The following is a 27,790-nucleotide window of genomic DNA, read 5'->3' as shown; positions in this document are numbered from 1 at the left end:
AGCCTGCTCCTGGTGGGGGGGGCAGAGCCTGCTCCTGGTGGGGGGGGCAGAGCCTGCTCCTGCTGGGGGGCAGAGCCTGCTCCTGCTGGGGGGGGCAGAGCCTGCTCCTGCTGGGGGGGGCAGAGCCTGCTCCTGCTGGGGGGGGGCAGAGCCTGCTCCTGCTGGGGGGGGCAGAGCCTGCTCCTGCTGGGGGGGGGCAGAGCCTGCTCCTGCTGGGGGGGGGCAGAGCCTGCTCCTGCTGGGGGGGGCAGAGCCTGCTCCCTGGCTTCACTGCTGGAGCACAGGGCCACAGGATGGGAGAGGATGGAAGGGACCTCTGGAGATCACCCAGGCCAACCCCTCCCCCCTGCCAGGGCAGGGCACCCAGGGGCACAGCCAGGGGGGGCTGGGAAGGCTCCAGAGCAGACTCCACAACCTCTCTGGGCAGCCTGCTCCAGGCTCCAGCACCCTCACACCAAACAACTTTCTCCTCATGCTCAGGAGGAGCCTCCTGGGTCCCAGCTCATCCCTGTGGTTCCTTGTGCTGTCCCTGGGCACCACCAGCCAGAGCCTGGCACCTGCCTCCTGACCCCCACCCCTCACTGATCAGATCCCTCTCAGCCTTCTCCTCTCCACACTCAACAGCCCCAGGGCTCTGTCTTGGTTCACAGCAGAGCTGTTCCAGGCCCTTCCCCATCCTGGCAGCCTCTGTTGGACTCTCCCCAGCAGCTCCCTGTCCCTCTTGAACTGGGGAGCCCAGAACAGGATACAGCATGGGGGAACTCACTCTGCTGTCCCTTACCTGCCCATCAATCATGTAGGAGATCATCATGATCTGGTCTGTCTCTGCATCAGGAAACTTCAAAGGCAGCTTGGTAGTCTCAATGTCAAAGGCAAGAACCACAGGATCCTGAGCAGGACCAAACCCATTAGAGAACACTCCAAGGGGGGCTGGAGGTTCAAGAGCCATTCCCATCCAGCCTAGTGCTAGCCCAGCAGGGGAAGCAGACCCTGCCCAGCAACAGAGCCACAGATGGGGAGCTGCAGGGGAGCTGCAGGGGAGCTGCAGGGGAGCTGCAGGGGAGCTGCAGGGGAGCTGCAGGGGAGCTGCAGGGGAGCTGCAGGGGAGCTGCAGGCTGGGCAGGGACTGCTCAGGAGGGGCTGTGGGCAGAGCACAAGGAGCAAGGGTTGGGAACTGGAGCAGGGCAGGCTCAGGGTGGACAGCAGGAGGAAGTTGTGCACAGGGAGGCTGGGGAGACACTGGGACAGGCTGCCCAGGGCTGGGCTTGAGGCTCCATGCCTGGAGCCATCCAAGCTCAGCCTGGCTGTGTCCCTGTGCAGCCTGCTCTGGCTGGAGCTGTCCCTGCTGCCTGCAGGGGTTGGGCAGGATGCCCCTGGGGGCTCCCTCCCAGCCCAGTGCCAGCTGGGAATCATTCTGCTGCTTTATCAAGCCCCAGATCAGGAGCCAAGCTCCCCTGCAGCCCAGGTGTGACCCCAGCCCCAGGGTGAGGCCAGCAGCCATGCCCCTGGCAGCCAGCTGCTCACCGGCCGCTCCACCAGCTCGTCCCTGCGGCTGATCTCGGGGGGGGAGGAGCTGCCTCGGTACCTCACGCTGTACCAGTGTGCCTGGGGAGACAGGGGGGCTCTGCTGGCACCTCTGCCGAGGGAGGGGCCCCGGGGGGTGCCCTGCCTGCACAGCAGGAGGGCAGGGGGGAGCCCCTGCCCTGCCTCACCACGTGGATCTTCAGGTCGATGGAGAGCCGCACGTGGTAGGGCACGTCGTACTCCCGCATGTCCACGATGTTGTCCAGCTGGCTGGCCACCTTCCTGCAGCCCCCCTCCTCCTCCTCAGTGCTGAGGGTGCCCCCGCTCAGCGCGCTGCCAGGGGCAGAGCCCAGCACTCAGCTCGGCCCTGCGGCCGGGGCCGGCCCCGGCAGAGCCTCTGCCGCGCCTGGGCGCCGCTGCGGCCCCAGAGAGCCACACAGCCCCGGGGGAGGGCAGGGGAGGGCAGGGGAGGGCAGGGGAGGGCAGGGGAGGGCAGGGGAGGGCAGGGGAGGGCAGGGGAGGGCAGGGGAGGGCAGGGGAGGGCAGGGGAGGGCAGGGGAGGGCAGGGGAGGGCAGGCCCCACCTGGAGAGCATGGCTGTGTAGACGTCGTTGGCCTGCTCTCGCTCTCTGTTCTTCCTCACGGCAGGGGAGATCTCCTTCCTCACCCTCACCAGGTCGTCCACGGTGCTGAAGGACAGCTTGAGGTAGTTCCTCTTCAGGCCCACCAAGTGGTTTGGCTGCAGGGCAGCAAGACAGCAGCACAGCTCGTGGGGAGAGCAGCCATGGAGAGAGGGTGGGGAAGGCTGGGGAGAGGCTGTGACAGCAGCAGGGGCAATGGCTCCAGGCTAGAGCAGGGCAGCCTGAGGTTGGGTATCAGGAGGAAGTTCTGCCCCAGGAGGCTGCTGGAACACTGCAGCAGGCTGCCCAGGGAGGTGGCTGAGGCTCCAGCCCTGGAGATCTCCAAGGTGAGGCTGAGTGAGGCCCTGGGCAGCCTGATCTAGCTGGGGATGTCCCTGCTGGGTGTGGGGAGCTTGGGCTGGAGGAGCTGTGCAGGTCCCCTCCAGCCTGGCCCATGCTGTGGCTATGATGCAGGAGGAAGTGGCCAGCAGGGAGGTACCAGTGGGTGGGAGAGCTGTGCAGCAGGAAGAGACTCTGGGAAGCATGTCAGGGTGAGCAGCAGGGGGTCAGCCCTGCTAACAGGACCAAGGGGGAGATTCACCCAGGGAAGAGGAGGAAGAGCAGGGCAAGTGTAAGCAGTACCCTGTCCTCTTCCAACCACCCTCTGATTCCTGCAATTACACCTCTTGGAGAGGTGGTGAAGCAGCTGGTGAGCTCAAGGGGGGAATGCAGCCACTGCTGACAAAGAGTTAGCCACAACGAGCTCGCTTCTGACAGGCACTAGGAGGCTGGAGTCAAGGGCACTGCTCCCCTGCGCTGCTCTGCCCCTTCCTGTTGAACCACAGCTCTGTGGGGTCCAAAATCCCAGCACTGAGAGCCCAGGGCACAGGGAAATACAGACCAGGTCCAAGTCTTCCTTGGGGATGGTTTCCAGCTTTGCAATCTTCCCTTGGAACTTCTTGGAGAGGAAGGAGGACACTTCTCGCTCGCAGCCCTGCCAAGAGGCCCTGGCTCTGAGCTCTGCGGGCTGGGAGAGGCCAAGGCAGGCTGCCCCGGAGGCCTCAGCCCTGCCAGGGGCCTGCTGTGCCCTCCACCGCGATGCCAGCCTCCCAGCCTCACCTTCTGGGTGGCAACGTAGAAGTAGGGCTTGTAGGGCAGGGCCACCTAGGGAGGAGCAGACGGGTGGCAGGAGGAGCGGACGGGTGGCAGGGGGAGCGGACGGGTGGCAGGAGGGGGGAGCGGACGGGTGGCAGGAGGGGGGAGCGGACGGGTGGCAGGAGGGGGGAGCGGACGGGTGGCAGGAGGGGGGAGCGGACGGGTGGCAGGAGGGGGGGAGCGGACGGGTGGCAGGAGGGGGGAGCGGACGGGTGGCAGGAGGGGGGAGCGGACGGGTGGCAGGAGGGGGGAGCGGACGGGTGGCAGGAGGGGGAGCGGACGGGTGGCAGGAGGGGGAGCGGACGGGTGGCAGGAGGGGGAGCGGACGGGTGGCAGGAGGGGGAGCGGACGGGTGGCAGGAGGGGGAGCGGACGGGTGGCAGGAGGGGGGAGCGGACGGGTGGCAGGAGGGGGGAGCGGACGGGTGGCAGGAGGGGGAGCGGACGGGTGGCAGGAGGGGGGAGCGGACGGGTGGCAGGGGCAGGTCCCCCCGTGGGACCCTTGCACCCTGCCCGCCCCCCCCGCGACCCACCTTGAAGCGGCTCCCATCCTCCTGGATGAAGTAGTAGTCCACAGCGCTCACCGGGCGGTGGTCCTCGTCCAGCACCTCCGTCTGCCCGCGGGCACCGTGCGCTCAGCGAGGGGTCGCTCAATGCCACCCCCTGGCCGCTACCGGCGCCCCTCCCCGGGTCTCCCAGAGCCCTTCCATGAGACCTCCCGCTGAGACCCTCCATGGGATGCCCCTCCAGAGCAGCACCGGGGGGCTCCGGGTGGAACAGGACGGGCCCTACCGGGGGCCCGCTAAGGGAGCCTGCCCACCCCGGGCCCCATCGGGACCCCACCACGGGACCGCCCTCGGGGCCCTACTGGGGGCTGCCCCCGTAGCCTGCCGGCCCGTACCGGGTGCATGTTGATGAGCCAGCCGGTTCGCTCGCCGGGCTCCGCCAGCCGCTCAAAGCCGAAGAGCGCATCCAGCTGGTCCGTGCGCTGCGACCGCTCCAGGCGCTTGAGAGCGGACAGCGCGGGGCCATCGTCCCGACCGGCCGCTGCGGCCTCAGCGCCTCCCGCCGCCGCCTGCTCCCGGGCCCCGGCCGCCCGCCGCCCTCCCCTCCCCCACCGGGCCCCCTGGGGCTCGCCGCTGCCGCCGCCCCGCAGCACCATCCCCGGCCCCGGCTCCGCTCCCCGCCGCGGCAGGGATTTCCCGCGCTTCACCCGGTTCTCGCGAGAGCGAGCCGCGCCCCGCCCCGCCCCGCGGCGGCAGCGCCAATCAGAGAACGGCCTCTCCGTCACACACCACTAACGTCGAGGGGCGCGTCCCTTCGCCCCGCCCCTCGAGGATGTCACCAGTCAGAGAGAAGCCCCGCCTCCCAAGCCAGCAGTCTCACCAATGGTGGGGAAGTGCACGCCCCCCCCTTCCCGCCAGGCTCCGCCCCACCGCCGTGGCCGCCGCTGCCCGCTCCGGGGCGCGGTGCCGGGTGGGGGTGGTGCGCGGTCGGTCTGCGGCCGCCGCTCAGCGCTGGCAGCAGTCTGTCCGTTCCTGCCGCCGGCCGGTGGAGGCTTTAGGAGCGGGCCCAGCTTGGCCGCCTCCGGCTCACCGGTACTGGGATCCTCCTGCCCGGCCGCGGGAGCCCGGGGAGCCAGCGCCTGCGCCTGGGCTGAGGGTTGCTGGGAATCGGAGAGACCTTGCAGCTGGCTGCTAGAGTGGTGTGGGCTTGCACGTAGCCTTGGACCACAAGCTCTCGTACAGAGATGGTTGAGCTCAGCTGAGCTCTTCCTTAGGATCACTCAGACTTTTGGTTCAGAGACTTCTAAGCTCTTCACGTCCAGCCCTTGCCCCAGCACTGCCATGGAGCATGGAGCAAGAAAAGGCACAGGGAGTGCTGACAGCCTGTCAAACAGGGCATCGAGTCATGGAATGTGTTGGGTTGGAGGGGACCTTTGATCCAGTCCAACACGCCTGCAGCCAGCAGGGACATCCCCAGGCAGAGCAGGTTGCTCAGAGCCCCAAACAACCTCACCTGCAATGGTGCCAGGCATGGGGCAGCTCCCAGCTCTCTGGGCAGCCCGGGCCAGGCTCTCCCCACCCTCAGTGTCAAACATTTCTTCCTTAGATCTAGTCTAAATCACTGTCTTCAAACCATCACTCCTTGGCCTGTCACATCAGGACCTGCTCAAAACTGTCCCCAGCTTTCTGAGCAGCCCTTTCAGCACTGCAAGGCCACCAGAAGGTCTCCCTGGAGCCTTCTCCTCTCCAGGCTGGACAAGCACAACTCTCTCAGCAGAGGGCTTCCAGCCCTGCCAGCATTGCTGTGGCCTCCTCTGCCCCCTCTCCGTGAGGTGCCTGTCTGTGCTGAGCACTCCAGAGCTCCCCAGCACTGCGGGAGGCATTCAGCATGAGGAGAGCAGAAGGGCAGAATCCCCTCCCTGCCCCTGCTGCCCACACTGCTGGGCATCAGCCCAGGACATCGTGTTGAAGAGAAAGAGTTGACTGGGGAGGAGAGAAAGGTGCGGGGCAGGCAGGAGCGGGGAGAGATCCTTGTCTCCGTGGGGGGGAGCAGGGAAATGCGAAGGCAGCAGGGAGAACCTGACCGAGCGACCTGGGAAGGGCCAGGCCGAGTTGTTTCCGCGGGGACAGGAATTGCCCTGGCTGCAGGCGGTGGTGCCCAGCCCTGCCCGAGCCGAAGTGCCTCTTTGCGCGGCCAGCCACGGCCCCGGGGGCTCGGGAGAAGGAAGCAGCAGCGGCGACCCCGCGCTCAGCTCTCCGGGGCCAGCTCCGCTCCTCCCCGCCCCGCCCGCTCCCCGCCCCGCCCGGGGCCGCCCGCATTCGCTGCCGCTGCCCAGGTAAGCGCGGCGGCTAGCGGGGTCCCGTCCCGGCACTCACCCCGGGGGGTGCGGAGCGAGCGGGCAGGGGGTGTCCTCCCGGTGCGGGGCCGCTGTCCGCAGCCTGCCAAAGGCCTCCCCCAGCCGGGCTGGGGGCAAAACGGTGGGGTCGCCGCTTCCCCGCCCCGGGGCTCGGGGACACGGGAGGCGAGATAAGTGGCGGGGCCCCGCACCGGGCCGGGAGCGGGAGGCTCTTCCGCAGCGGGAGGCGCCGGGGCCGAGGGAGCGGCGGCCGGTGCGGGGCGGGAGCGCCGCTTGGTTTCGCATCTCTTTGAGATGCAGCAATCTGCTTGAGAAAGCAGCGCAGCAAGAACGCCGCCGGCGCTGCCGGGGACAAGCTGCGTCTCTGCTGAACCCCCGGCTTCGGCCTGACCCCCTTCCCCCCCGCGTGTCCCCCGAGTTCGTTTGTCCCGGTTTCGGGGGTCAAACAGCCCCGGGTTGACCGAGCTGCAGCCGTAGGACTGGCGGCTGCGGATCCGCCTTTGGCTGGGAGCGAGGGGAAAGCGGTGGCAGCAGAAGTGAGGGCAACTGCCGGGTCCTGCGGGAGGGGACCCCCACCCCTGGGCGCGGTGGGGGGAAGCTGGGGTTCAGCAGTGTTGTGCTTTGGGTGTCTCGGGGAGCGTGGCCGAGCTGCCCTACCCTGGCACGGCTGGAAACGCGGCAGCTCCCGGGCAGGGGTGGTCTGGCAGCGAGGGCTCGTCCTCGTCCACCCGGAGCAGCTGGAGCTGCTGGGTGGTGACATGGACTCGGCAGGGTTAGAGGATGAGGAGCTTCGAGGTCATTTTCCAAGCGAGCGGTTCTCTGAGTCTCTCTTTGGGTTTTTGCATCCAGCCCTCTGCGCCTGGGGAGAATCTTCAGCGTTTGCGCTGTTGTTGGCATCCCTTTGAGACCCGAACCGGAGCCGCTCCTCCTTCTCGCCAGCCCAGCTCGCAGGGGCGGCAGGGACGGCGCTGTCCGGCGAGCCTTGAACCGGGAGCCCAGCGGCTGCCGGAGCTGCGGCCGGGAGAACGCCCGCAGGGGGCTGGGGTCCGGCATTGCCGCCGCTGCGCACGGAGCGCCTTAAACGGCAGTTTCGTGTCTCTTTCTTCGCTGGCCTTGGCATAAGCTCCTGGTGACAAGGTGAAGAGCGCCAGGTCGCCTGCAGCCCCCTCCCCGGTGGGACGGGGCCGTGCAGCCCATCCGCAGGGTTCTGAGCGGCTCTCGGTGTTTTCCCAGCCTGAGTTTTGCTTCTGCTTCTCGCAACCACCCGAAAGCAAATCGCCTGGGGGAGCCAAACCCGCCGGGTGCTCCAGGTGAGTGCAAAGCGAAGCCCCGTCCCCACCGGGAAGGAGCAGGAGAGGTAAAGGTTTAGGCGGGGAGTGGGCAAGGGGCTGGGGGCTCCCGAGGAGATGGAAGGAGCAGGTGGGAAGGAAAGGACCAGAGGGGCTCTGAGAGCCGGAGATGCTGAGGGTCAGCAGCTGGGGGACACCTCAGAGCGGGGTCAGGCAGCAGGGTCCTGGTGAGGGTGGAAGTGGCAGGGAACTGGGAGCAGGAGGGGGCAGGGGGGGCTGGCTGCAGGGCTGTCCAGAACTGCAAGAAAGGGCTTGAGGAGCCAGAGAGGTAGAGGGGAGGTTGGGGTGCCAAGGAGAGGAGAGAAGGGGGTTCCCGTGAGTCACCCCTTGTCAGTGTGGCTGCATGGGCAGGGGACAGGCAGTGACACCCACAGGGTCACCTCGCTGGCACCTCCCTGCCAGCAGTGTGGTGGTGTCCTGGGTGCAGCAGCTTCGAGGTGGAGGCACAGGAGGCAGTTACCCCAGCGAGGATGCTGGGGGAGCCCTGTGCTCATCCTTCGTGGTGCAGTTCCTGGGGGGACCAAAAGAAAAGTGATGGCTTTGGGATGTCTGCCACAGACAAATGTCCCTGCCCGACACCTCCCTGTCACACTCTGGTTTGTGTGCCTTGGGTGTCCTCCTGCTGGCTCTTGCAGGCTTTGCAGGGCAGGGAGCCCTGCACAGCTCCCCCAGGCTCAGAGCAGGGAGGCTGTGCCTGGAGAGCACAGTGTGGTCCCTGGGGCCTGGGAAAGAGCCTTGGGCCCCTGGTGCTCTGACCACACCTGGGCTGGGCTCAGAGTCTGGAGGAGGAACTGCTTTCCTTGGCAGCTGAGCCCGTCCTGGGGATGGGACGGACTGGCTCTGCCCTGCCAGACCTTGTCTGGAGCTGGAGACCCTGGTGCTTAGCTGGGGAGATTCCCCTTGCGGCCTGGGCCTGTGGCCATGCCCAGGGTGGTGCAGGGAGGGAGGCTGAGGGCAGCTCAGGATCTCATCAGCTGCCTTGGGTTCTTGGTGGAGTCACTCTCTGAGCACTGGTGGAGAGGGCAGGAAAGTGTCTGTGGGGATGGTGTGGGTGCAACACCTGGAGCCCAAGTGCTGTCTCACCAGCGCCATGGGGAGCCAGGGTTGTGCACTCTGGGGGCTGTGCTGGCCCCTGCTCCGCTGGGATGGCTCCAAACTGATGGCCCATGGAGAGTGGCTGCTTTTGGAGAGGGAAGGAGGTCGGCTGCAGGAGAGAGCTGTTGGCCTCTGGGCTGCAGCTTTGGGCCTGGCAGGGCCAGTGGGGGTCATGGTGGCAGTGCCTGGTGTGAGATGATCAGAGGGCAGAGAACTTCTGGTGTGGACACAGGCTGGGAGAGCTGGGGCTGTGCAGCCTGGAGGAGGGAAGGCTGCAGGGAGAGCCCTGAGCTGCACTGCAACATCTGCAGGGGAGCTGCAGGCTGGGCAGGGACTGCTCAGGAGGGGCTGTGGGCAGAGCACAAGGAGCAAGGGTTGGGAACTGGAGCAGGGCAGGCTCAGGTTGGACAGCAGGAGGAAGTTGTGCACAGGGAGGCTGGGGAGACACTGGGACAGGCTGCCCAGGGCTGGGCTTGAGGCTCCATGCCTGGAGACATCCAAGCTCAGCCTGGCTGTGTCCCTGTGCAGCCTGCTGCGGCTGGAGCTGTCCCTGCTGCCTGCAGGGGGTTGGGCAGGATGCCCTTGGGGGCTCCCTCCCAGCCCAGTGCCAGCTGTGGAGCTGTGAATCCATGCCAATGGCCCAAGGAAAAGTCCTTCAGTGCTCTTCAGATGGGGATAACATCACCGTGAGTCCCAAACCCCTCTGCAGTGCCTGCTAATGGCTGTGAAGGGCAAAGTGCTTGGGGAGGGCTCAGGGCTGTGTTTGCAGAGACAATAAAAAGAGGATTTCACTGTATGCAAGAGCAGTTAAAAAGCAGCTTGGAGCTGCAGGACATTGCCTCAGAGGTCCTGTGCTGCAAGTGACCAAACTAGAAAAACAAAGCAGCCACGGGGAGCAGGGAAGGGCTGCAGGGCACAGCTGGGTCCCTCCCCCTGCCGCGGCAGGGGCCTGTGGCCAGCCATGGCCTGAGGAGCCCTGGCCAGGTCCATGCTCAGCGCTGCAGAGGAAGGTGAAAGCCCCTTGGGACCCTCTGCCAATCTGCCCCGGGGAAAAATCTTCCTTCCAGCCCCCAGAACTGTGCCCTGAGCGTGTGAGCAAGACCAGCAACCCTCCCTGGGGCTGCCCTGGCTCCAGGCTGCACCAGCACTGCCTGGTGCCTGCGGTGCCTCCCCTGCAGGCGGCTCAGGGGCTTCCAAGTGTGGCAGAGTACTCCACAAGAGACACACTGGGGACAGGAGATGGCATTCCCAGCTGCTTCAGGAGACCTGTTGGGTGCTCCCAAGGGTTGAGAGAGTGGCCAAAGCCTGCTGGTGCCTGCCAGCTCCCAGGGCCTTGCAGCCTGGTTTGATGGAGCCGTGGCAGAGGTCGTGCAGATCCCCTCCTGTGAGAGGGAGCAAGTCCAGGCAGTGGTGCCTGCTGAACCTGTTCTCAGCACAGATCAAGAGAGGGAGGATCACAGGATCAGAGGATGTCAGGGCTTGGAAGTGACCTCTGGAGAACATTGAGTCCAACCCCCTGGCAGAGCAGGAGCAGAGACTCCAGCACAGGGCACACAGAACACATCCAGATGGGGCTGGAGAGGCTCCAGAGCAGGAGACTCCACAACCTCTCTGGGCAGCCTGCTCCAGGGCTCTGGCAGCCTCCCAGGGCAGAAGTTCCTCCTCCTGCTGAGCTGGAACCTCCTGGGCTGCAGTTTCCATCCAAGGCTGAACACAGGATCCTGGCCTGCCTGGGACCCTGGAGATTGGCTGCTGGTGGTGTCAGGATGCTGCCATCCTTGAACTGCTGCTCATATTCCTGAGCCTTTAGACCTTGGCAACCTGAACTGTGTCCCCAGCAGCCCAGGGCTGGCTCCCAGGAGGGGCATAGGGCAGTGCATGAGGTGCAGCTGTGGGAGGACATGGGGCTGTGGCCCTGCAAAGCCTGGCAGGGTCTGGGACTGCAGGACCCAGAGCTCAAGATGTGTCCTGTTCTGGTAGCCACAGCTGGGGTCCTCAGCAGCTGGCAGCTCCCTCAGCATCTTTGGCTTCTCCATCCTCAGGGCCCCACTGCAGCCTCCCCTCTCTGAGAGCAGGCAGAGGAGGGCAGGGCACAGAACACAGCCGGGGGGGTGGAAAGGCTCCAGAGCAGACTCCACAACCTCTCTGGGCAGCCTGCTCCAGGCTCTGGGAGCCTCACACCAAACAACTTTCTCCTCCTCTTTAGGTGGAGCTTTCTCTGCAGAGCTTTACGCAGCAGCAGGTCCCCCTGGCACCCCTGGCACCCTTGGCACCCGGGGCACCTGGGGCACAGGGGGCACAGGGGGCACAGGGGGCACAGGGACTTGTCGCTGTCTCCCCGCTGGTGCTGCTGGCTCCTGCCTGCCGTGGCCGGGGTGGGCAGCAGCTCTCCTCCTCCTCCTCCTCCTCCTCCTCCTCCTCCTCCTCCTCCTCCTCCTCCTCCTCCTCCTCCTCCTCCTCCTCCTCCTCCTCCTCCTCCTCCCCTGCCCGGCAGCACCCTGCCTGTCCCACTTCTCACGGAGCTTTTCTCCTCCCGCTGCAGGTGGCGGCCGACGCCTGGAGCCCGGCACGGCCTGAGGGGGCGCTCGGCCATGCCAGGCTGTGCCCAGGCCCCTGCCCAGCCGCCCGCTGCCCATCCCGGCCGGCGCCATGGGAGGATGCTTCTCGAAGCCCAAGCCAGGTGACCGCCCCCCGTGCCCTGCCCCACCCCGGCCTGCCCCTGGGCAGAAGTAGGTCAGTGGCAGGGGGCAGGCGCCGCTGGGGAATGTTAATCTCGGCTCCTGCAGGGAGGATTAGCAGCCCTTAATCCCCCCCCAAATTCCTCCCTGCTCTCACTGCCAGGGCAGGGAGCTGCGTGGGGGCAGCAGCAGTGCCAGGGGCAGTGGGCATGCAGGCAGGCTGGAGGAGAGCTCAGCACACACCCTGCAACTCCAAATGCATGCTGCCAGCTCTTCCCCAACCCATCTCACAGCTCCACAGCTGGCACTGGGCTGGGAGGGAGCCCCCAGGGGCATCCTGGCCAAGCCCCTGCAGGCAGCAGGGACAGCTCCAGCCGCAGCAGGCTGCACAGGGACACAGCCAGGCTGAGCTTGGATGTCTCCAGGCATGGAGCCTCAAGCCCAGCCCTGGGCAGCCTGTCCCAGTGTCTCCCCAGCCTCCCTGTGCACAACTTCCTCCTGCTGTCCAACCTGAGCCTGCCCTGCTCCAGTTCCCAACCCTTGCTCCTTGTGCTCTGCCCACAGCCCCTCCTGAGCAGTCCCTGCCCAGCCTGCAGCTCCCCTGCAGATGTTGCAGTGCAGCTCTGGGCTCTCCCTGCAGCCTTCTCCTCTCCAGGCTCCAATTCCTTCAGCCTGTGCCCACAGCAGGGGTGCTTCCCTCCTTCCATCTCCTCATGTCCCCAGCACCCTCCCTGGTTGTGCCTCTCCGTGGTGCCTGGGAGCAGAGCTGTCCCCCCCCAGCCCCACAGGGGTTTGTGTGACAGCTGTCCCCAGAGAGATGGAGCTGTGTGGCTCCAGCACCTTCCTGCTGTGGCTGTGCTGCTCTCTGGCCAGCTGCTCCCAGCTGGAAGAGGATGAGCAGGGAAGGAGCAGCACCACCTACTGCTTGGCTTCTCGGTGCTCTCTCAGTGCCACCACCCAGGCCAAGTCCTGGGGCTGCTCTGCTCTCTGGATGAAGCTTCTCCATGTGCATTGCTCCTGGTGGGGAAGGCAGCTGTGGGCCCCTGCACATCGAGGGTGTTCCCCTTGCCCTGCATGCTCCTGCCCCAGCTGGGCAAGGTGGGCTCCCTGCTCTGCACTTGGCAAAGGTGGGCACAGGGAAACCTGGTGTGGAAGCCTTGTCCTGAGTCCCTGCTGGCAGCAGGAGCATCAGCTCCCACACCAGGTCTCCAGGGCTCACCACAGCCAGCAGCACCTGCACCACCCCAGTGCTGCTCCACAGAGGTCAGTGCTTGTGCATGGGGGCTGGAGCAGTGCTCAGACCTCACCTGGAGCAGTGCTGAGGCCTCACCTGGAGCACTGCAGCCAGCCCTGGGCTCCCCAGCTCAGGAGGGACAGGGAGCTGCTGCAGAGAGCCCAGCAGAGGCTCCCAGGATGAGTGAGGGACTGCAGCACTGCCCTGGGAGGAGAGGCTGAGAGCCCTGGGGCTGCTTAGGCTGCAGAGGAGAAGCCTGAGAGGGGATCTAAGGAATGCTTCTGAATCTCTGAGGGCTGGGGGGCAGGAGGGAGGGGACAGGCTCTGCTCAGCTGCACCCTGCCATAGGCCAAGGGGCAAGGGATGGAAACTGCAGCCCAGGAGGTTGCAGCTCAGCAGGAGGAGGAACTTCTGCCCTGGGAGGCTGCCAGAGCCCTGGAGCAGGCTGCCCAGAGAGGTTGTGGAGTCTCCTGCTCTGGAGCCTCTCCAGCCCCATCTGGATGTGTTCTGTGTGCCCTGTGCTGGAGTCTCTGCTCCTGCCCTGGCAGGGGGCTTGGACTGGATGACCTCTGGGGGTCCCTTCCAGCCCCTGACACCCTGTGTGTGAAGCTGCCCTTGGGGAGAGCTCCTTCCCTGCGGCTTGCTCTGGCCACGTGAAGGGATGGGAGCTGTCTGGTGAGCTGCTTGTGCCCAAGGGCAATGGGAGCCAGAGTGGCACTGATCTGCCACATCGACCTGCATCACACCCAGCCCTGTGGGAGGGGAAGGTCTTTCAGGGACCTTTTATGGTCAATTTGTCTTTATTGCCTCAGGCAGCAGGGGAGGTGTAAGATGTAGACTGGAGATTAGGAAGGTGGTGAGACTCTGAACAGGTTGCTCAGCGTGGCTGTGGCTGTCCCCTCCCTGCAGGTGTTCAAGGCCAGGCTGGATGAGGCCTTGAGCAACCTGGGGGTGGGAGGTGTCCCTGCCCGTGGGAGAGGGTTGGCACCGGATGACCTTTAAGGTCCTTTCCAACCCAAACTGTTCTGTGGATCTATGAATTTCAGGCTGGAGGACTCAGAAGGTCAGAGGGGTGATAGAAGCAGTGAGGCCACCAAGCATCCACTGAGTGAGGTCCTCTGCTTGGGCTCTGCAAGGCACAAGGGGGGCACAAAGCAGGGTTTGCCCTTGTGCTGTGGTGCTCTCTGGGTGGCACTGGGCACTGCCAGCTGCACTGCTCTTTCATGAGCACTGCTGATGTCCTGCTTTGGAATGTTTCAGAGGGGTGGAAACACATCCAGGAATCAATGCCTGTGTTGACTGAACTCATGAACAAAGTCTGCTGGCAGCTCCACTTCCTTCTGCCTGGCATCAGCAGGATCTGTGCTCAGCCTTGGGGCGGTGGAGGCAGGGGAGCTCTGCCCTGCAGGCACATTGCCTGAGCTGCAGCTTTCCATGTGGGGCTGGATTTGCACAGCCAGAGCCAAGTGCCTGCAATTCCCCCTCTGCAGCTGAGGCTCTCCCTGCAGCCCTGGGCTTCATTAGCACTCCTCAGAGGCTCTTGAGAAGCCTTTCCCCAGCCCCTGCCTAGTGCAGTGCCTGCTGCTCAGGGCTGCCAGGGCAGGAGGGGCACAGAGGCAGCTGCAGGGCCCAGGGGGCTGAGGGCTGCTTTGTCCTTCCTGTTTCTTGCAGGAGCTGTGCACCACCACTGGTGGGCTTCCCTAGTGCCAGTGGCCTCCTGGCTGGGCTCAGCAGTGCTGTGTCCAGCAGCAGCAGGGAGGGGATTGTCCCCTGGGGCTCAGCTCTGGGCAGCACACACCTCCAGTGCTGGGTCCAGGTCTGGGCACCCCAACACAAGAGAGCTGTGGAGGTGCTGGAGCCAGGGCAGAGCAGGGCAAGGAAGCTGGGGAGGGCCTGGGGAAGGAATCTGATGAGCAGCAACTGAAGGAGCTGGGGAGGGTTAGTGTGAAAGAGAGGAGGCTGAGGGAGAGCTCAGTGCTGTCTGCAGCTCCCTGCAGGGAGGTGGTGCAGAGGCTGCTGCTGCTCTCTGCTCCCAGGGCAGCAGTGAGGGAACAAGAGGCAATGGCCTCAAGCTGAGCTGGGCAGCTTCAGACTGGACAGGAGGAAACCTTTTTCCCCTCAGGAGTGGTCAGGGCTTGGGATGTGCTGCCCAGGGAGGTGGTGGAGTGCCCAGGCCTGGAGGTGGTTTGGCTGTGGTGCTTGGGGCTGTGGGTTTGGGCTGAGCCTTGCAGAGCAGGGCTCTGGGCTGGCTCCTGAGGCTCTGCTCCTGTGGTCTCTGTAAAACGCCACCTGTCCCCTGCTGTCTGGCAGGAAGACCTTTTGATGAGCAGATCACTGCTACAAGAGCTCTGGGGGCTGGGGGGCAGGACCCTGTGCCGGAGGCAGCCCTGCAGGCAGGCTGCTGCAGCAGCTCCTGGCCCCCTCCTGGCCTCTGAATGTTTAATGTGGAGCTCTCCTTGCAGCAGCAGGGATCTGCTGCTGCCTCCAGTGCTGCAATCCTGTGATGCCAGATCCTCTTCTGAAGCTTCCACTTCTCTGCCTCTGCAGAGTTCCACCCCCCCTCCACCGAGTGCATGATGCATAGGCAAGGAGCTGCCAGCTGGCACCGTGTGGGATGGCAGCACCTGCTCCCAGCCAGCAACCAGGCCAGGGTGGCAGGGAAAGGAACCATCCTGTGCCTGCTCTGCACTGGGCAGGGCAGAGGCATTTGAGAAGTATCTGTGCTGAGCATGGGAAAAGCCTCTGCTCTGGTGCCCTGCTCTGGCAGGGGGTGGACTGGATGATGTCTGGGGGTCCCTTCCAACTCCAAGCAGGGGCACCCAGGGCAGGGCACTCAGGAGCACAGCCAGGGGGGGTGGAAAGGCTCCAGAGCAGACTCCACAACCTCTCTGGGCAGCCTGCTCCAGGCTCCAGCACCCTCACACCAAACAACTTTCTCCTCATGCTCAGGAGGAGCCTCCTGGGTCCCAGCTCATCCCTGTGGTTCCTTGTGCTGGGCACCACCAGCCAGAGCCTGGCACCTGCCTCCTGCCCCCCACCCCTCAGACACTGATAGACATGGATCAGTGTTTGCCAGAGCTCTGCACCAGGCACGGGAGAGCCAGGGGGGTTGGTCTGGGTGCTGCCATTCTGGGATGGTTCCCACAGGAATCAACCACCAGAACCTTTGTCCTGGAGCCTTTCAGCTCCTCTGGCAGTGCAGGGCAGGATGGCAGCAAAACCTCCAGCTGAGCTCTAACAGAAGGATTCTGTTTGTTCCTGCAGTTGAAGTGAAGATCGAGGTTGTGATACCTGAGAAGGAGAGGAGCAAGGAGGAGATGTCTCCCAACGGCAGGGCCAGCCCCCTGGTCTACAAAGTCAACGGCACTGCCCGGCACTACCACCTGGAGGAGCATCCCATCTCCAGCAACCCCTTCCACAACCCCCGGGATGTGGTGGAAGCCTCTGTGTGCCACGTGAAGGACCTGGAGAACGGGCAGTAAGTGCCTGCAGGGAGAAGCTGAGCGGCCTCAGAAGCCACAGTGAATCCCTGCCCCCTGCTCCCTGAGTGTCTGAAGGTCAGGACTTAGCTTAGTGAAACCATGCAACACAGCAGGGCTGGAGACCCTCTGCTGCAAAGACAAACTGGGAGAGCTGGGGCTGGGCAGCCTGGAGAGGAGGAGGCTGCAGGGAGAGCCCAGAGCTGCACTGCAACATCTGCAGGGGAGCTGCAGGCTGGGCAGGGACTGCTCAGGAGGGGCTGTGGGCAGAGCACAAGGAGCAAGGGTTGGGAACTGGAGCAGGGCAGGCTCAGGGTGGACAGCAGGAGGAAGTTGTGCACAGGGAGGCTGGGGAGACACTGGGACAGGCTGCCCAGGGCTGGGCTTGAGGCTCCATGCCTGGAGCCATCCAAGCTCAGCCTGGCTGTGTCCCTGTGCAGCCTGCTGCGGCTGGAGCTGTCCCTGCTGCCTGCAGGGGCTTGGCCAGGATGTCCCTGGGGGCTCCTTCCCAGCCCAGTGCCCTCTCTGAGGCTGTGAACCACAGACAACTGTTTTGTTCCCGGGAGTTCTGCTCTTCCCTGCATGCTCTTCCCTGCATGCTCTGCCCTGGCACTTGTCTGAGGGAGCTGTGATGCTCACCAGGATGGCTGCAGGGGCTCTGCTCAGCCAGCCCTGGGCAGCCCTGATGAGTTTTGCCAGGCCTCAGCTGTGCACTGTGCAGTGTGGGCAGCGCTGCAGGGCACAGAGGCTGTGTGGCCATCCCTGCTCAGTGCCTGCCTCCTCCTGCTGAGCTCAGCTCTTTCCAGCTGCTCACTCACCAGGGATGCAGCTTGCCCCATGCCTTGTTCTGCTGATGGCAGCAGCTCTCAGCTCTGTGCAGCTTCACTGCCCTGAGTGCCGGCTCTGGGCAGCCTGCAGTGCCTGGGGGGGTCAGGCTGCTTCCCAGGCTGTGTTTCTGCTCTGGGGGTGGCTGTGGCTTTGATGCTGCATCCTTTGTTGGACTGATGGCCAACATCTCAGCAGGCTCTGTCCTTCTGGGAAAGAAAGCAGTTGGAAACAGCTTTTGTTGCAGGGAGGGAGTGATGTCAGCTCTGTGGGACACAGCAGGGCTCTGGCATCTCGTTGCTTTATACTGAACTCTCAGTGGTGCAGAATGGTCCAGGTACTGCAGCCTCCTCTGTGCTAAAACTGGGGGTGCTGGGTGCTGAGCAGCTCCCCAGGAGCCAGCAGTGCCTCCTGCAGCCCTCAGGCAGCTGAGTGCTGGCTGCAGCCAGAGCAGGGTGGGCAGAGGGCAGCAGAGGAGATTCTGCCCCTGCTCAGACCTCACCTCCAGCCCTGCCTCCAGCTCTGGGTCCCTAGCAGGAGAAGGACTCAGAGCTGCTGGAGAGAGCCCAGAGGAGGCCCCAAAGATGCTGCCAGGGCTGGAGCAGCTCTGCTGGGAGCACAGGCTGAGGGAGCTGGGGCTGTGCAGCCTGCAGAGGAGAAGGCTCCAGGGGCACCTCAGAGCTGCTGCCAGCACCTGAAGGGAGCCTGCAGGAAGGCTGCAGAGAGACTTCTGCTGAGGGGGTCTGAGCCAGGCCAGGGGGAAGGATTTGGAGCTGAGGCAGAGCAGGGTCAGAGTGGAGCTGAGGAGAAGTTCCTGCCCCAGGGGGGTTTGGCCAAGATGGCCTTGAGAGGTCCCTTCCAGCCCAACCCTCTCTGTGATGCCATTGCAAGCTAAGGGCAGTCCCAGAGGAGCCTGAGGGATTTTCCCAGGATGCTTCTCCTGAGCCTTGTGCTGGGCAGGGGCTGCATGGCATGGGCAGGGGCTGCATGGCATGGGCAGGGGGTGCATGGCATGGGCAGGGGGTGCATGGCATGGGCAGGGGCTGCATGGCATGGGCCCAGCAGCAGAGCAGGGCACTGCCACAAGCCCTCACTCACCTCTGCAGTGTGTCAGTGGAGTCTGCCAGCACCAGGTACTCCTTCTGCCTGCCCTTTTCTACCTTTCAAGGTCCAAGGTGGCATCAGCAAAACCTGTAAGAGGTCCTGGAGGATCAGCTCTGGCACTGCTGTACCCAGGCACCACCCCAGCAGCTAACTGGGAGAGGCCAATAGCTGCAGGCAGCAAACAGCCCCCGGTGCTCCCTCAGCCCCTGAGCAAAGGTCCTGCAGAGGCCAGAGCTGAGCTGAGCTGGGCTGGAGCTCCCAGTGTGGAGTGGGACCAATTCCCAGCTGAGGAAGCAGCTCAGAGGGGAGCAGTGAATCAGCATCCAGAGGGAGTGTGGGGCTGGGAGCTCTGCAGGGGGCTGCCTGCTCTCTTGGAGACCCCAGGCCTGGGTCTGGGGGTGGCTTTGTTTTGGCTTTCTGGGGTGGTGCAGCTCCTGGGGGGAGTTGTAAACTCATCCTCTTCTCTTATCTTATCTCCCCTGGGGTTATGGCTGTCATTTAGCCCCAGCTCTTATCTGAGGAATGCAGCAGGACTTGTCCTGCTCTGTCCTCTTCTGCTGATGGAAGGACCTCCAAGTGCCAAGTGTCCTGGGCAGGGAGGGAGCAGAGCTGCGATGCTGGGGGCTGGGGCTGCCAACGGGCCGGGGCCAAGTGGCTCCCAAGGGCAGGTGTGAGGAGGTCTGCTGCTGGACCACAGGCATTAGGGGTTGGAAGGGACCTCCAGAGGTCATCAGTCCAAGCCCCCTGCCAGAGCAGGAGCAGAGACTCCGGCACAGGGCACACAGAACACATCCAGATGGGGCTGGAGAGGCTGCAGAGCAGGAGACTCCACAACCTCTCTGGGCAGCCTGCTCCAGGGCTCTGGCAGCCTCCCAGGGCAGAAGTTTTGCTCCAGCCTGCCCCCATTGCCCCTCATCCCATCCCTGGGCTGCCCAGCACTGGTGGCAGCACCAGCCACTCACAGCTGGGGATGCTCCAGAGCTCTTGCATAGAACCACAGAATGGAAAAGCTCTCCAGGATCACCCAGCCCAGCACCAACCCAACCCCACCATGCCCCCCAAACCCTGGCCCCCAGTGCCATGGCCACAGCTTGCTTCAGCCCTGGGGACTCCACCACCTCCCTGGGCAGCCTCTGCCAGTCCCTGACCACTCCTGCAGCACAGAAATTGTTCCTCACCTCCAACCTCAGCCTGCCCTGGCACAACTCCTTCTGTCACCTGAGACTGGGGAGCAGAGCCCAAGCCCCACCTCACTCAACCTCCCCTCAGGTAGAGAGCAATGAGGTCTCCCTCAGCCTCCTCTTCTCCAGACTAAAGCAGCCCAGCTCCCTCAGCTGCTCCTCCCAGCCCTGCTCCTGTCCTTACAGACAAGCTAAGGAGATGCTCTGGGCTAGGGCAGGGGGAGTGGAGCCTCAGCCTGTCTTGGCGGCTTGAGGGCAAGGTGGCTGCAACTGGTGTGGCCCAGAGAGCCTGGAGAACGCAGAGCTGCTGTGTGAAAGGTGCCTGCTGTGCCAATCAGCTGTTGTCCAGGCTCCCACGGGGCTGCTGTGGCTTTCAAAGTGCACCTGAAGCCCTCTGGGGGAAGGCTCAGGGGCTGAGCTGGGTCCTGTGCCAAGCCCAGGGCTGAGTGCCTGTGGCAGCAGGGAGGCAAAGCCCCTTGGGGCTGCAGAGCTGGGGCAGGGGTGCAGCACAGGCAGCTCTGGGGGAGCTCTGCTCTGCTCTGGGGGCAGCAGCAGGGGGGAGGTGCCTGCTGTCCCGAGGGTCTGGCAGGAGGAGGTGACACTTGCTGTTGATGCTGGGATGTGGCCAGGACCAGACCCCAGGGCTGGAGCATGCAGAAGGTCAGAGCTGCTTCTGGGGTTTCCAGGCTCAGGAATGCTGAGCTTGCTTTGAGTCAACACAAGGCTGGCAGGGAGCAGCTGAGCTGCTGGGGCCAGGGGGGGAGGAGGCCTTGCAGGAAACTCGCTGCGCCTCTGGCTTCCACCACAGGCTCTGTCCTGACAGGGTGGAGGTCACCACTGAGCCCCTGCCCGAGCAGCTGGGGCGGTGCTCTGCTCCCCTCCTGGGACGCTGGCAGGTGAGGAAGCTGCCATGCAGTGTCCCAGCTTGGCTGTCCCCCGGGCTGGCAGCTGCACAGCTCCTGAGTGCCAGCAGGGAGCGAGGCACAGCCAGGAGTCAGCCGGAGCCGGTGGGGAGCAGGCTGAAGGTGGGGGGCGGCCCGGTGGGGGCAGGGCTGGGGGTGCAGGGCAAGGGGGGTGCCTGCTGCCGGGGGGTGATGCTCTGCTGAGTGTTTGCTGTGCTGCCCCTGGCCAGGATGCGGGAGGTGGACCTGGGCTGCGGGAAGGCTCTGCTCATCAAGGAGAGCGGAGAGTTCCACGCCGTGGGACACAAATGTCCCCACTACGGGGCTCCCCTGGTCAAAGGTCAGTCTGCACCCCGCCCCCAGCCTAACCAAGGCCATCCCAGTGCTGGCAGGAGCCAGCCCAGAGGTACAGAGTCAGCCAGGTTGGAAGAGACCTCCAAGACCATCAGCTCCAACTGAGCCAACCCTGATGAACCAGACCCTGGCACCAAGGGCCTCTTAAACACCTCCAGGGGTGCTGAGCCCACCCCTCCCTGGGCAGCACATCCCAAGCTCTCTTGCTGGGAAGAGCTTCTTGCTAAGGTCAAGCCTAAGCTTCCCCTGGCACAGCTTGAGACTGTGTCCTCTTGTTCTGGTGCCGGGTGCCTGGGAGAAGAGCCCAACCCCCCCCTGGCTACAACCTCCCTTCAGGGAGTTGCAGAGAGCAAGAAGGTCTCCCCTGAGCCTCCTCTCCTCCAGGCTAAGCAACCCCAGCTCCCTCAGCCTCTCCTCACAGGGCTGTGCCCCAGACCCCTCCCCAGCTCTGTTGCCCTTCTCTGGACACCTTCCAGCAGCTCAGCCTGAGGAGCCCAGAGCTGGACACAGGACTCAAGGCACTAACCAGTGCTGAGCACAGGGCAGGATGAGCTCCCTGCTCCTGCTGGCCACACTGCTCCTGCTGCAGGCCAGGATGCCCTTGGCCTTCTTGGCCCCCTGGGCACACTGCTGGCTGCTGTTCAGCTGCTGCCCACCAGCCCCCCCAGGTCCCTCTCTGCCTGGCTGCTCTCAGCCACTCTGTGCCCTGTAGCCAGGGCCCTGGGAGCACTTTGCCACAGGTCTGGTTTGCTGCTGAGCCCAGCTTGCCATTGCTGCTCCCAGGGCTGGGGCTTCTCTGGGTGACTTTGAGGCACAAAGTGCTGAGGGCACCACCAAAGTTCAGCTTCTCTTTGCTCTCTAGCTGGAGCTGGCCCTCTCCTGGGTGGTGTGGAGTGGCTGCAGCTCCCTGGCCCCAAGCACAGCCTGGGGCTGTGGCTCTGTTGCTTGGTTCCCAGCTCTGCTCTCCGTGTCTCCCGCAGGGGTTTTGTCCAGAGGAAGAATTCGCTGCCCCTGGCATGGAGCTTGCTTCAGCATCACCACAGGAGACATAGAGGACTTCCCTGGCCTGGACAGTTTGCCCAGGTTCCAGGTCAGGCCTTGGCTCTTGCAGCAGCAGGGATCGCAGAATCGCAGCATGGTTTGGGCTGGAAGGGACCTGCCAAGGCCACCCAGCCCAGCCCCTGCAGCCCCCAGGGACAGCCCCAGGCAGAGCAGGCTGCTCACAGCCCCTGTGAAGGTGTGGAGCAGCGGTGGTGGCCAGTGGAGAGCAGCAGCACAGCCAGCAGCTCAGCCTCCTCCCTGCAGCTCCCCTTGCAGCCACCCACGGGCAGCAGGCACCCCCGGGAGCCGAGGGGGGAGGTGCAGTCTTTAGCAGCAGTGGGGTGGGCTTGGGAAGCGAGGCTGTGAGCCTGAGGCAAGTCAGGATCCCCGCTGCCCATCAGGGCTTGGTTGCTGTGAGACAGGAAGGAGCCCAGAGCCTCCCACCGGGCTGAGCCCTGCCCCCCAGAGCCCCCCGGCAGCAGAGCTGGGGGGAGGCTGCTCTGCTGGGCAGTGGCTGCACACAGGAGGGCCTCCCCCTCCCCTCCCCGTGCTGGAGCCACTGTCCTGCAAACCACCACTGCTGTGTGACCCTCAGGTGAAGATCGAGAAGGAGAAGGTGTACATCCGAGCCAGCAAGCAGGTGAGAGGAGCCCTGGCAGCCCAGAGCCGAGGCCAAGCTTTGCTCTTTGCTCTGTGGGCGTGGGGCAGGGGTGGGAAAAGCTTCCTCTGGGCTCTCTGGGAGGTGAAGCAGTGCCTGGACAGAAGGACAGCTGAGCATCCACCGTGAGCGAGGCAGAGATCCCCCTGCCCTGCTCCTGCCTCCAGCAGCAGCCTCTGGCTGCAGCCCAGCACACAGCTGCCTGCTGGGGGCTCCTGGGGAGCTGCTCAGCACCCCCAGGTCAAGCCCACAGCCTCCTCCAGAGGTGCACAAGCTCTGTTTAGGTGCAAGGTAAGCTCCTGCTAGGACTGCAGCCTCTCCTCAGGGCTGTCTGCTTTGCCCCAGCTCTGCAGCTGGAGGCATTTGCAGCAGGGCAGAGATTCCTTTTTGTTCTGTAGCCTGCCAGGGGGCAGTGCCCTGGCTGGGGGAGGGGCTGCTACGAGCACGGCTTTGGAGCCCTCCTTGGCTGCAAGGGCCCCAGCTGGCTGCAGGCTGGTTTATGCCAGGAGGGTTGCTTGCCCCCTTCCTGCTCAGCTACCAGGTGAAAGGTGAGGATGACTTCTCCTCTTGGTGGCACAGGCTCTGCAGGCCCAGAGGAGGACGAAGATGATGGCCAAGTGCATCTCCCTGAGCAACCACAACCTGAGCAGCACCAACGTGCTGATCATCGGGGCAGGTACCGGCTGTCCCCTCCTGGGGGGTGCAGGGAGCAGGGGGCTGTGTCCCCTGCACCTTCTCTCACCCCTCCTGCATGCCTGCCCCACACCAGAGGGGCTTCCTGCACCTTCCTGTCCTACATGGTCCAGAGGTGCCCTGTGGCTGTGGAGCTTTGGAGTTCCCTCTCGTGGTACCCTGAACCCTCTTCCCTCTGCACCCTCCCCAGGCTCCTTCCATCCCTGCTTCCATCCCTGCTTCCATCCCTACTTCCATCCTTACTTCCATCCCTACTTCCATCCTTACTTCCATCCTTACTTCCATCCTTACTTCCATCCTTACTTCCATCCCTGCTTCCATCCCTACTTCCATCCTTACTTCCATCCCTACTTCCATCCTTACTTCCATCCTTACTTCCATCTTTACTTCCATCCTTACTTCCATCCCTGCCTCCATGCCTGCTTCCATCTCTATTCCCATCCTCACTTCCAAGTTCTGGCTGTGGTGAGGTTTGCTCCCTGGGGCAGAGGTACTGAGAGAAGAGGTTATTGGTGGGGAGGAAGGGATGTTCTGCTTCCACCCACGACAGGGCTTTAGGAGCAAGAGGCTCAGCCCCTCCACATGCACAGCTGCCTGCTCCCCTCCTCCTCCTCCTCTTCTTCCTCCCCCCAGGGGCAGCCGGGCTGGTGTGTGCAGAGACGCTGCGGCAGGAGGGCTTCTCGGACAGGGTTGTGATGTGCACCCTGGACAGGCACCTGCCCTACGACAGGCCCAAGCTCAGCAAGGTTTGTACCACCTGGCCCAGGGCCTACAGCCAACCTTTGCCCCAGGACCTTTCCCCCTCTTCCTCAGCCTTTGCTTCCTCCTGATTTGTGCTCTCTGGTTGGTCCCTGTTGGGTGTGGAAGTAGGGAAACACAGCAGAGTTGTCCAAGCTCTGAGCTGAGAGCTTCTCCAGCACAGGGACAGGAGGATGCTCAGAAGCCCAGCAGGGGCTGTCTTGGCCAGCTGGACCTGGGGTCACACACACAGCTTCACACACACTGCTCTGGGCTGGGAGGCAGCCCCCAAGGGCAGCCTGTCCAAGGCCCTGCAGGCAGCAGGGACAGCTCCAGCCGGAGGAGGCTGCACAGGGACACATCGAGTGGGGCTGGGCAGCCTGGAGGGGAGAAGGCTGCAGGGAGAGCCCAGAGCTGCACTGCAACATCTGCAGGGGAGCTGCAGGCTGGGCAGGGACTGCTCAGGAGGGGCTGTGGGCAGAGCACAAGGAGCAAGGGTTGGGAACTGGAGCAGGGCAGGCTCAGGTTGGACAGCAGGAGGAAGTTGTGCACAGGGAGGCTGGGGAGACACTGGGACAGGCTGCCCAGGGCTGGGCTTGAGGCTCCATGCCTGGAGACATCCAAGCTCAGCCTGGCTGTGTCCCTGTGCAGCCTGCTGCGGCTGGAGCTGTCCCTGCTGCCTGCAGGGCTTGGCCAGGATGCCCTGGCGGCTGCCTCCCATCACTGCTTCAGCTCCTGAGGGCCCTCCTGCTGCTCGCTGCTTTGGGAGGTGTGCTCCTTGCTGTGCTGAAGTCCTGTGTCTCTCTCAGCTTCCCTTTCCCCTGCCAAGTGCTTGTTTTCCAAACAAAGAGCTCTCCTTTCGCTCCGATCAGCTGCGTGGCTGTCCTCAGGCCCTGCAGCTGGAGCGGCTTTGAGCACCCTAGGAAGAACTCCCTGGGTCCTGCCTTAGCCACTGGCACAGCGAGCAGCAGGGCAGGAGCCAGAGCCCAGGGCAGGAGCCAGAGCCCAGGGCAGGAGCCAGAGCCCAGGGCAGCAGCCGGAGCCCAGGGCAGGAGCCGGAGCCCAGGGCAGGAACCGGAGCCCAGGGCAGGAACCAGAGCCCAGGGCAGGAGCCGGAGCCCAGGGCAGGAGCCAGAGCCCAGGGCAGCAGCCAGAGCCCAGGGCAGGAACCGGAGCCCAGGGCAGGAACCGGAGCCCAGGGCAAGAACCGGAGCCCAGGGCAGGAACCAGAGCCCAGGGCAGGAGCCAGAGCCCAGGGCAGGAGCCAGAGCCCAGGGCAGCAGCCGGAGCCCAGGGCAGCAGCCGGAGCCCAGGGCAGGAGCCAGAGCCCAGGGCAGAGCCAGAGCCCAGGGCAGGAACCAGAGCCCAGGGCAGCAGCCGGAGCCCAGGGCAGCAGCCAGAGCCCAGGGCAGGAGGCAGAGCCCAGGGCAGGAGCCGGAGCCCAGGGCAGCAGCTGGAGCCCAGGGCAGGAACCAGAGCCCAGGGCAGGAACCAGAGCCCAGGGCAGGAACCAGAGCCCAGGGCAGCAGCCAGAGCCCAGGGCAGGAACCGGAGCCCAGGGCAGGAACCAGAGCCCAGGCCAGGAACCAGAGCCCAGGGCAGCAGCCAGAGCCCAGGGCAGGAGCCGGAGCCCAGGGCAGGAGCCAGAGCCCAGGGCAGCAGCCGGAGCCCAGGGCAGCAGCCGGAGCCCAGGGCAGCAGCCGGAGCCCAGGGCAGCAGCTGGTGATGCTTATTGGAGCAGGCTTTAACTGCAGCTCCTGGAGAGCAGCTCTGCTCCCCTGGGGCTGGGGCTGCCTGCTGTGGTGTGGCCATCTCTGCAGCCCGGAGCTGACCGCGGTGCTTCTGCCTGCAGTCAATGGATTCCCACCCGGAGCAGATCGCCCTGCGCCCCAAGGAGTTCTTCTGCAGCTATGACATCGAAGTCCTGACTGAAATGCAGGTAAGGAGAGTCCTGTGTGCTCCTGCAGGACCTCTTCTGCGAGTGCTGGGACACAGGGGCCGTGCCCAGGAAGCGTGGCAGCTGTCCCCTGCTCGTGGCTCCCTGGGTGCCATGGCAGACCCCTGGGGTGTCCCCCAGCCCCTGCCTCATGCCCAGAGCAGAGGCTGCCTGTGGGTGTCCAAAGCCACTGCAGTTCCTCCCCTGGGGGGAAGGACACTGCTGGGTGACCCTCAGCTCTTGCCTGCCTCTTGCCAGCACCTCCCTTGCAGCTGCAGGGACCTGCTGGCCCTGGCTAGGAGCTGTGCAGGCAGCCATGGCCTGAGCCCCTCTCTGACCTTTCATTTGTAGAATCAGAGAATCACAGAATGGTTTGGCTTGGAAAAGGCCTCTGGGCTCACCCAGTCCAACAGCAACCCAACCCTGGCCCCCAGTGCCATGGCCACAGCTTGCCTGAGCACCATGGGGACTCCACCACCTCCCAGGGCAGCCTCTGCCAGGCCCTGACCACTCCTGCAGCACAGAAATTGTTCCTCACCTCCAACCTCAGCCTCCCCTGGCACACCCCCAGGCCATTTCCTCTCCTTCTGTCACCTGAGACTGGGGAGCAGAGCCCAAGTCCCCCTGGCTGCAGCCTCCTCTCAGGAGCTGCAGGGAGCAGTGAGGTCTCCCTCAGCCTCCTCTCCAGGCTGAACACCCCCAGCTCCCTCAGCTGCTGCTCCCAGCCCTGCTCTCCTGACCCTGCCCCAGCTCTGTTGCCCTTCTCTGGCCCTGCTCCAGCCCTCAGTGTCCTTCTGGGAGTGAGGAGCCCAGAGCTGAGCCCAGGACCCAGGGGTCTCCCAGTCCATGTGCTGGGTGGAGCAGTCCACAGAGGGTGGCTACCCCTGGGCGGTACAGGGAGTGCCATGGGCAAGGCAAGGGGTGGTGGGGCCCAGTCCCTGCTGGGGAGATTCCCATGGGGCTGCAGAAGGAAAGCTTTGCCCATGAGCACAGCAGGACCCTGGAATCCTCTCCCAAGGGCAGCAGTGGGGTTCCCTGCTCTGGGCAGTCTGGAGACTCAGCTTGCCTGGGTGCTGGGCAGCTCCACATCCCCTGGAAGGGTTGGACCAGATGATCCTTGGGGTCCCTTCCCAGCTGGATTCTGGGATCCTGTGATGTGGGAGAGCCAAGCAGGCACGGCTGAGCTCCTGGCTGGCAAAGCTGTGGGTGGCAGCCCAGGGGGTGGAAGCCTTGCAGATGAAGTTGGTTGGCCTGGGAGCTCAGTGAAGGCCTGGGGGGTTTCCATCCCTTAAGTTCAGCTGGGAATGATTTCAGGTTGCAGCTGTGGACATCAAGAACAAGACAGCTGTGTTCAAGGATGGCTTTAAGATGGAGTACAACAAGCTGCTGATCGCCACTGGGAGCACGTAAGCCATGGGCAGCACTGGGAAGGGCAGGAGGAGCTGCTTGGCCTGGAGAGGGAGCAGCTGTGGTGGGGAGGGACTGGACCTGGTGGTTGGGCTGGCACTGGGTTGGTTTGCCAGAGAGGGGAGGAAGGGTTCCTGCATAGTCTGTCTGCATCTGCCTGTGTCTGTACTTCTACATCTGGATCTACAGCCCAGAAGCCCAGCAGGGAGGGCTGGAAGGGACCTCTGGAGATCACCCAGTCCAACCCCCCAGCTACAGCAGCTTGCCCAGCAGCTCAATGGCCAGGGGGGCTTGGAAGCTCTCCAGAGACCCAGAGGCAGGCTGGGCAGGGACTGCTCAGGAGGGGCTGTGGGGAGAGCACAAGGAGCAAGGGTTGGGAACTGGAGCAGGGCAGGCTCAGGGTGGACAGCAGGAGGAAGTTGTGCACAGGGAGGCTGGGGAGACACTGGGACAGGCTGCCCAGGGCTGGGCTTGAGGCTCCATGCCTGGAGCCATCCAAGCTCAGCCTGGCTGTGTCCCTGTGCAGCCTGCTGCAGCTGGAGCTGTCCCTGCTGCCGGCAGGGGGTGGCCAGGATGCCCCTGGGGGCTCCCTCCCAGCCCAGTGCCCTCTGTGGAGCTGTGAGCTGTGGCATCCTGACTCCTGTGCTCCTCACACCAAGGCTCCAAACAAAGCAGGGGAAATGCAGCTCCTGCTGAACTGATCACCTGGAGGGGAAATGCTGGGGAGCTGGCAGGGCAGGGACTTGTGTGGCACCCTGATGGGCCACCAACAGCCCCCAGCTCCTAGAGACTGCTGCTGGGGGGTGCAGCACTGCAGCCACAGTGCCACCACCAGCAGCCCCCTGGTGGGGTTCAGAGGAGCATGAATCCTTCAGCAGCACTTCCCAAACCCCTGGGCACCAGCTCCAGGTGCTCTGGGTCAACGTTTTGAAGGTTTCTAAATGCTTTAGGTGGCCT

The 27,790-nt window shown here is 64.4% G+C and overlaps 2 protein-coding genes across 8 annotated transcripts in view; one reads left to right on the top strand and one right to left on the bottom strand.

Annotated features, from left to right (window-relative positions):
* Nucleotides 1-4,458, bottom strand: part of POLE (DNA polymerase epsilon, catalytic subunit) — a 35,586-nt gene extending 31,128 nt beyond the window's left edge. The window contains exons 1-8 of the mRNA XM_068161906.1: nt 4,198-4,458; nt 3,830-3,910; nt 3,263-3,307; nt 3,045-3,137; nt 2,108-2,262; nt 1,713-1,857; nt 1,525-1,605; nt 782-889 (exon numbers count right to left, since the gene is read on the bottom strand). Coding sequence (XP_068018007.1) covers nt 782-889; nt 1,525-1,605; nt 1,713-1,857; nt 2,108-2,262; nt 3,045-3,137; nt 3,263-3,307; nt 3,830-3,910; nt 4,198-4,458 — 969 coding nt within the window. The remainder of the gene's footprint in view (nt 1-781; nt 890-1,524; nt 1,606-1,712; nt 1,858-2,107; nt 2,263-3,044; nt 3,138-3,262; nt 3,308-3,829; nt 3,911-4,197) is intronic.
* A 1,863-nt stretch (nt 4,459-6,321) lies between these two features.
* AIFM3 (AIF family member 3) overlaps nt 6,322-27,790 on the top strand; it is a 31,817-nt gene continuing 10,348 nt past the window's right edge. For 2 of the 7 annotated variants that reach the window (XM_068161901.1, XM_068161904.1), the window contains exons 1-11: nt 6,415-7,296; nt 7,393-7,469; nt 11,146-11,283; nt 15,780-15,993; nt 20,237-20,346; nt 21,341-21,450; nt 21,997-22,041; nt 22,639-22,735; nt 23,386-23,498; nt 25,343-25,429; nt 26,741-26,832. In XM_068161901.1, coding sequence (XP_068018002.1) covers nt 11,253-11,283; nt 15,780-15,993; nt 20,237-20,346; nt 21,341-21,450; nt 21,997-22,041; nt 22,639-22,735; nt 23,386-23,498; nt 25,343-25,429; nt 26,741-26,832 — 899 coding nt within the window. In that variant the 5' untranslated portion in view covers nt 6,415-7,296; nt 7,393-7,469; nt 11,146-11,252. The other 5 variants (XM_068161897.1, XM_068161902.1, XM_068161899.1 and 2 more) reach the window with 5 other exon arrangements.

Source organism: Melanerpes formicivorus, unplaced genomic scaffold, assembly GCF_026170545.1.
Source record: "Melanerpes formicivorus ecotype bairdi unplaced genomic scaffold, bMelFor1.0.p_v2 SCAF_60, whole genome shotgun sequence".
Lineage (NCBI taxonomy): Eukaryota > Metazoa > Chordata > Aves > Piciformes > Picidae > Melanerpes > Melanerpes formicivorus.
Note: the sequence above shows the minus strand (reverse complement) of the source record. Positions and strands in the feature narration are given on the sequence as shown.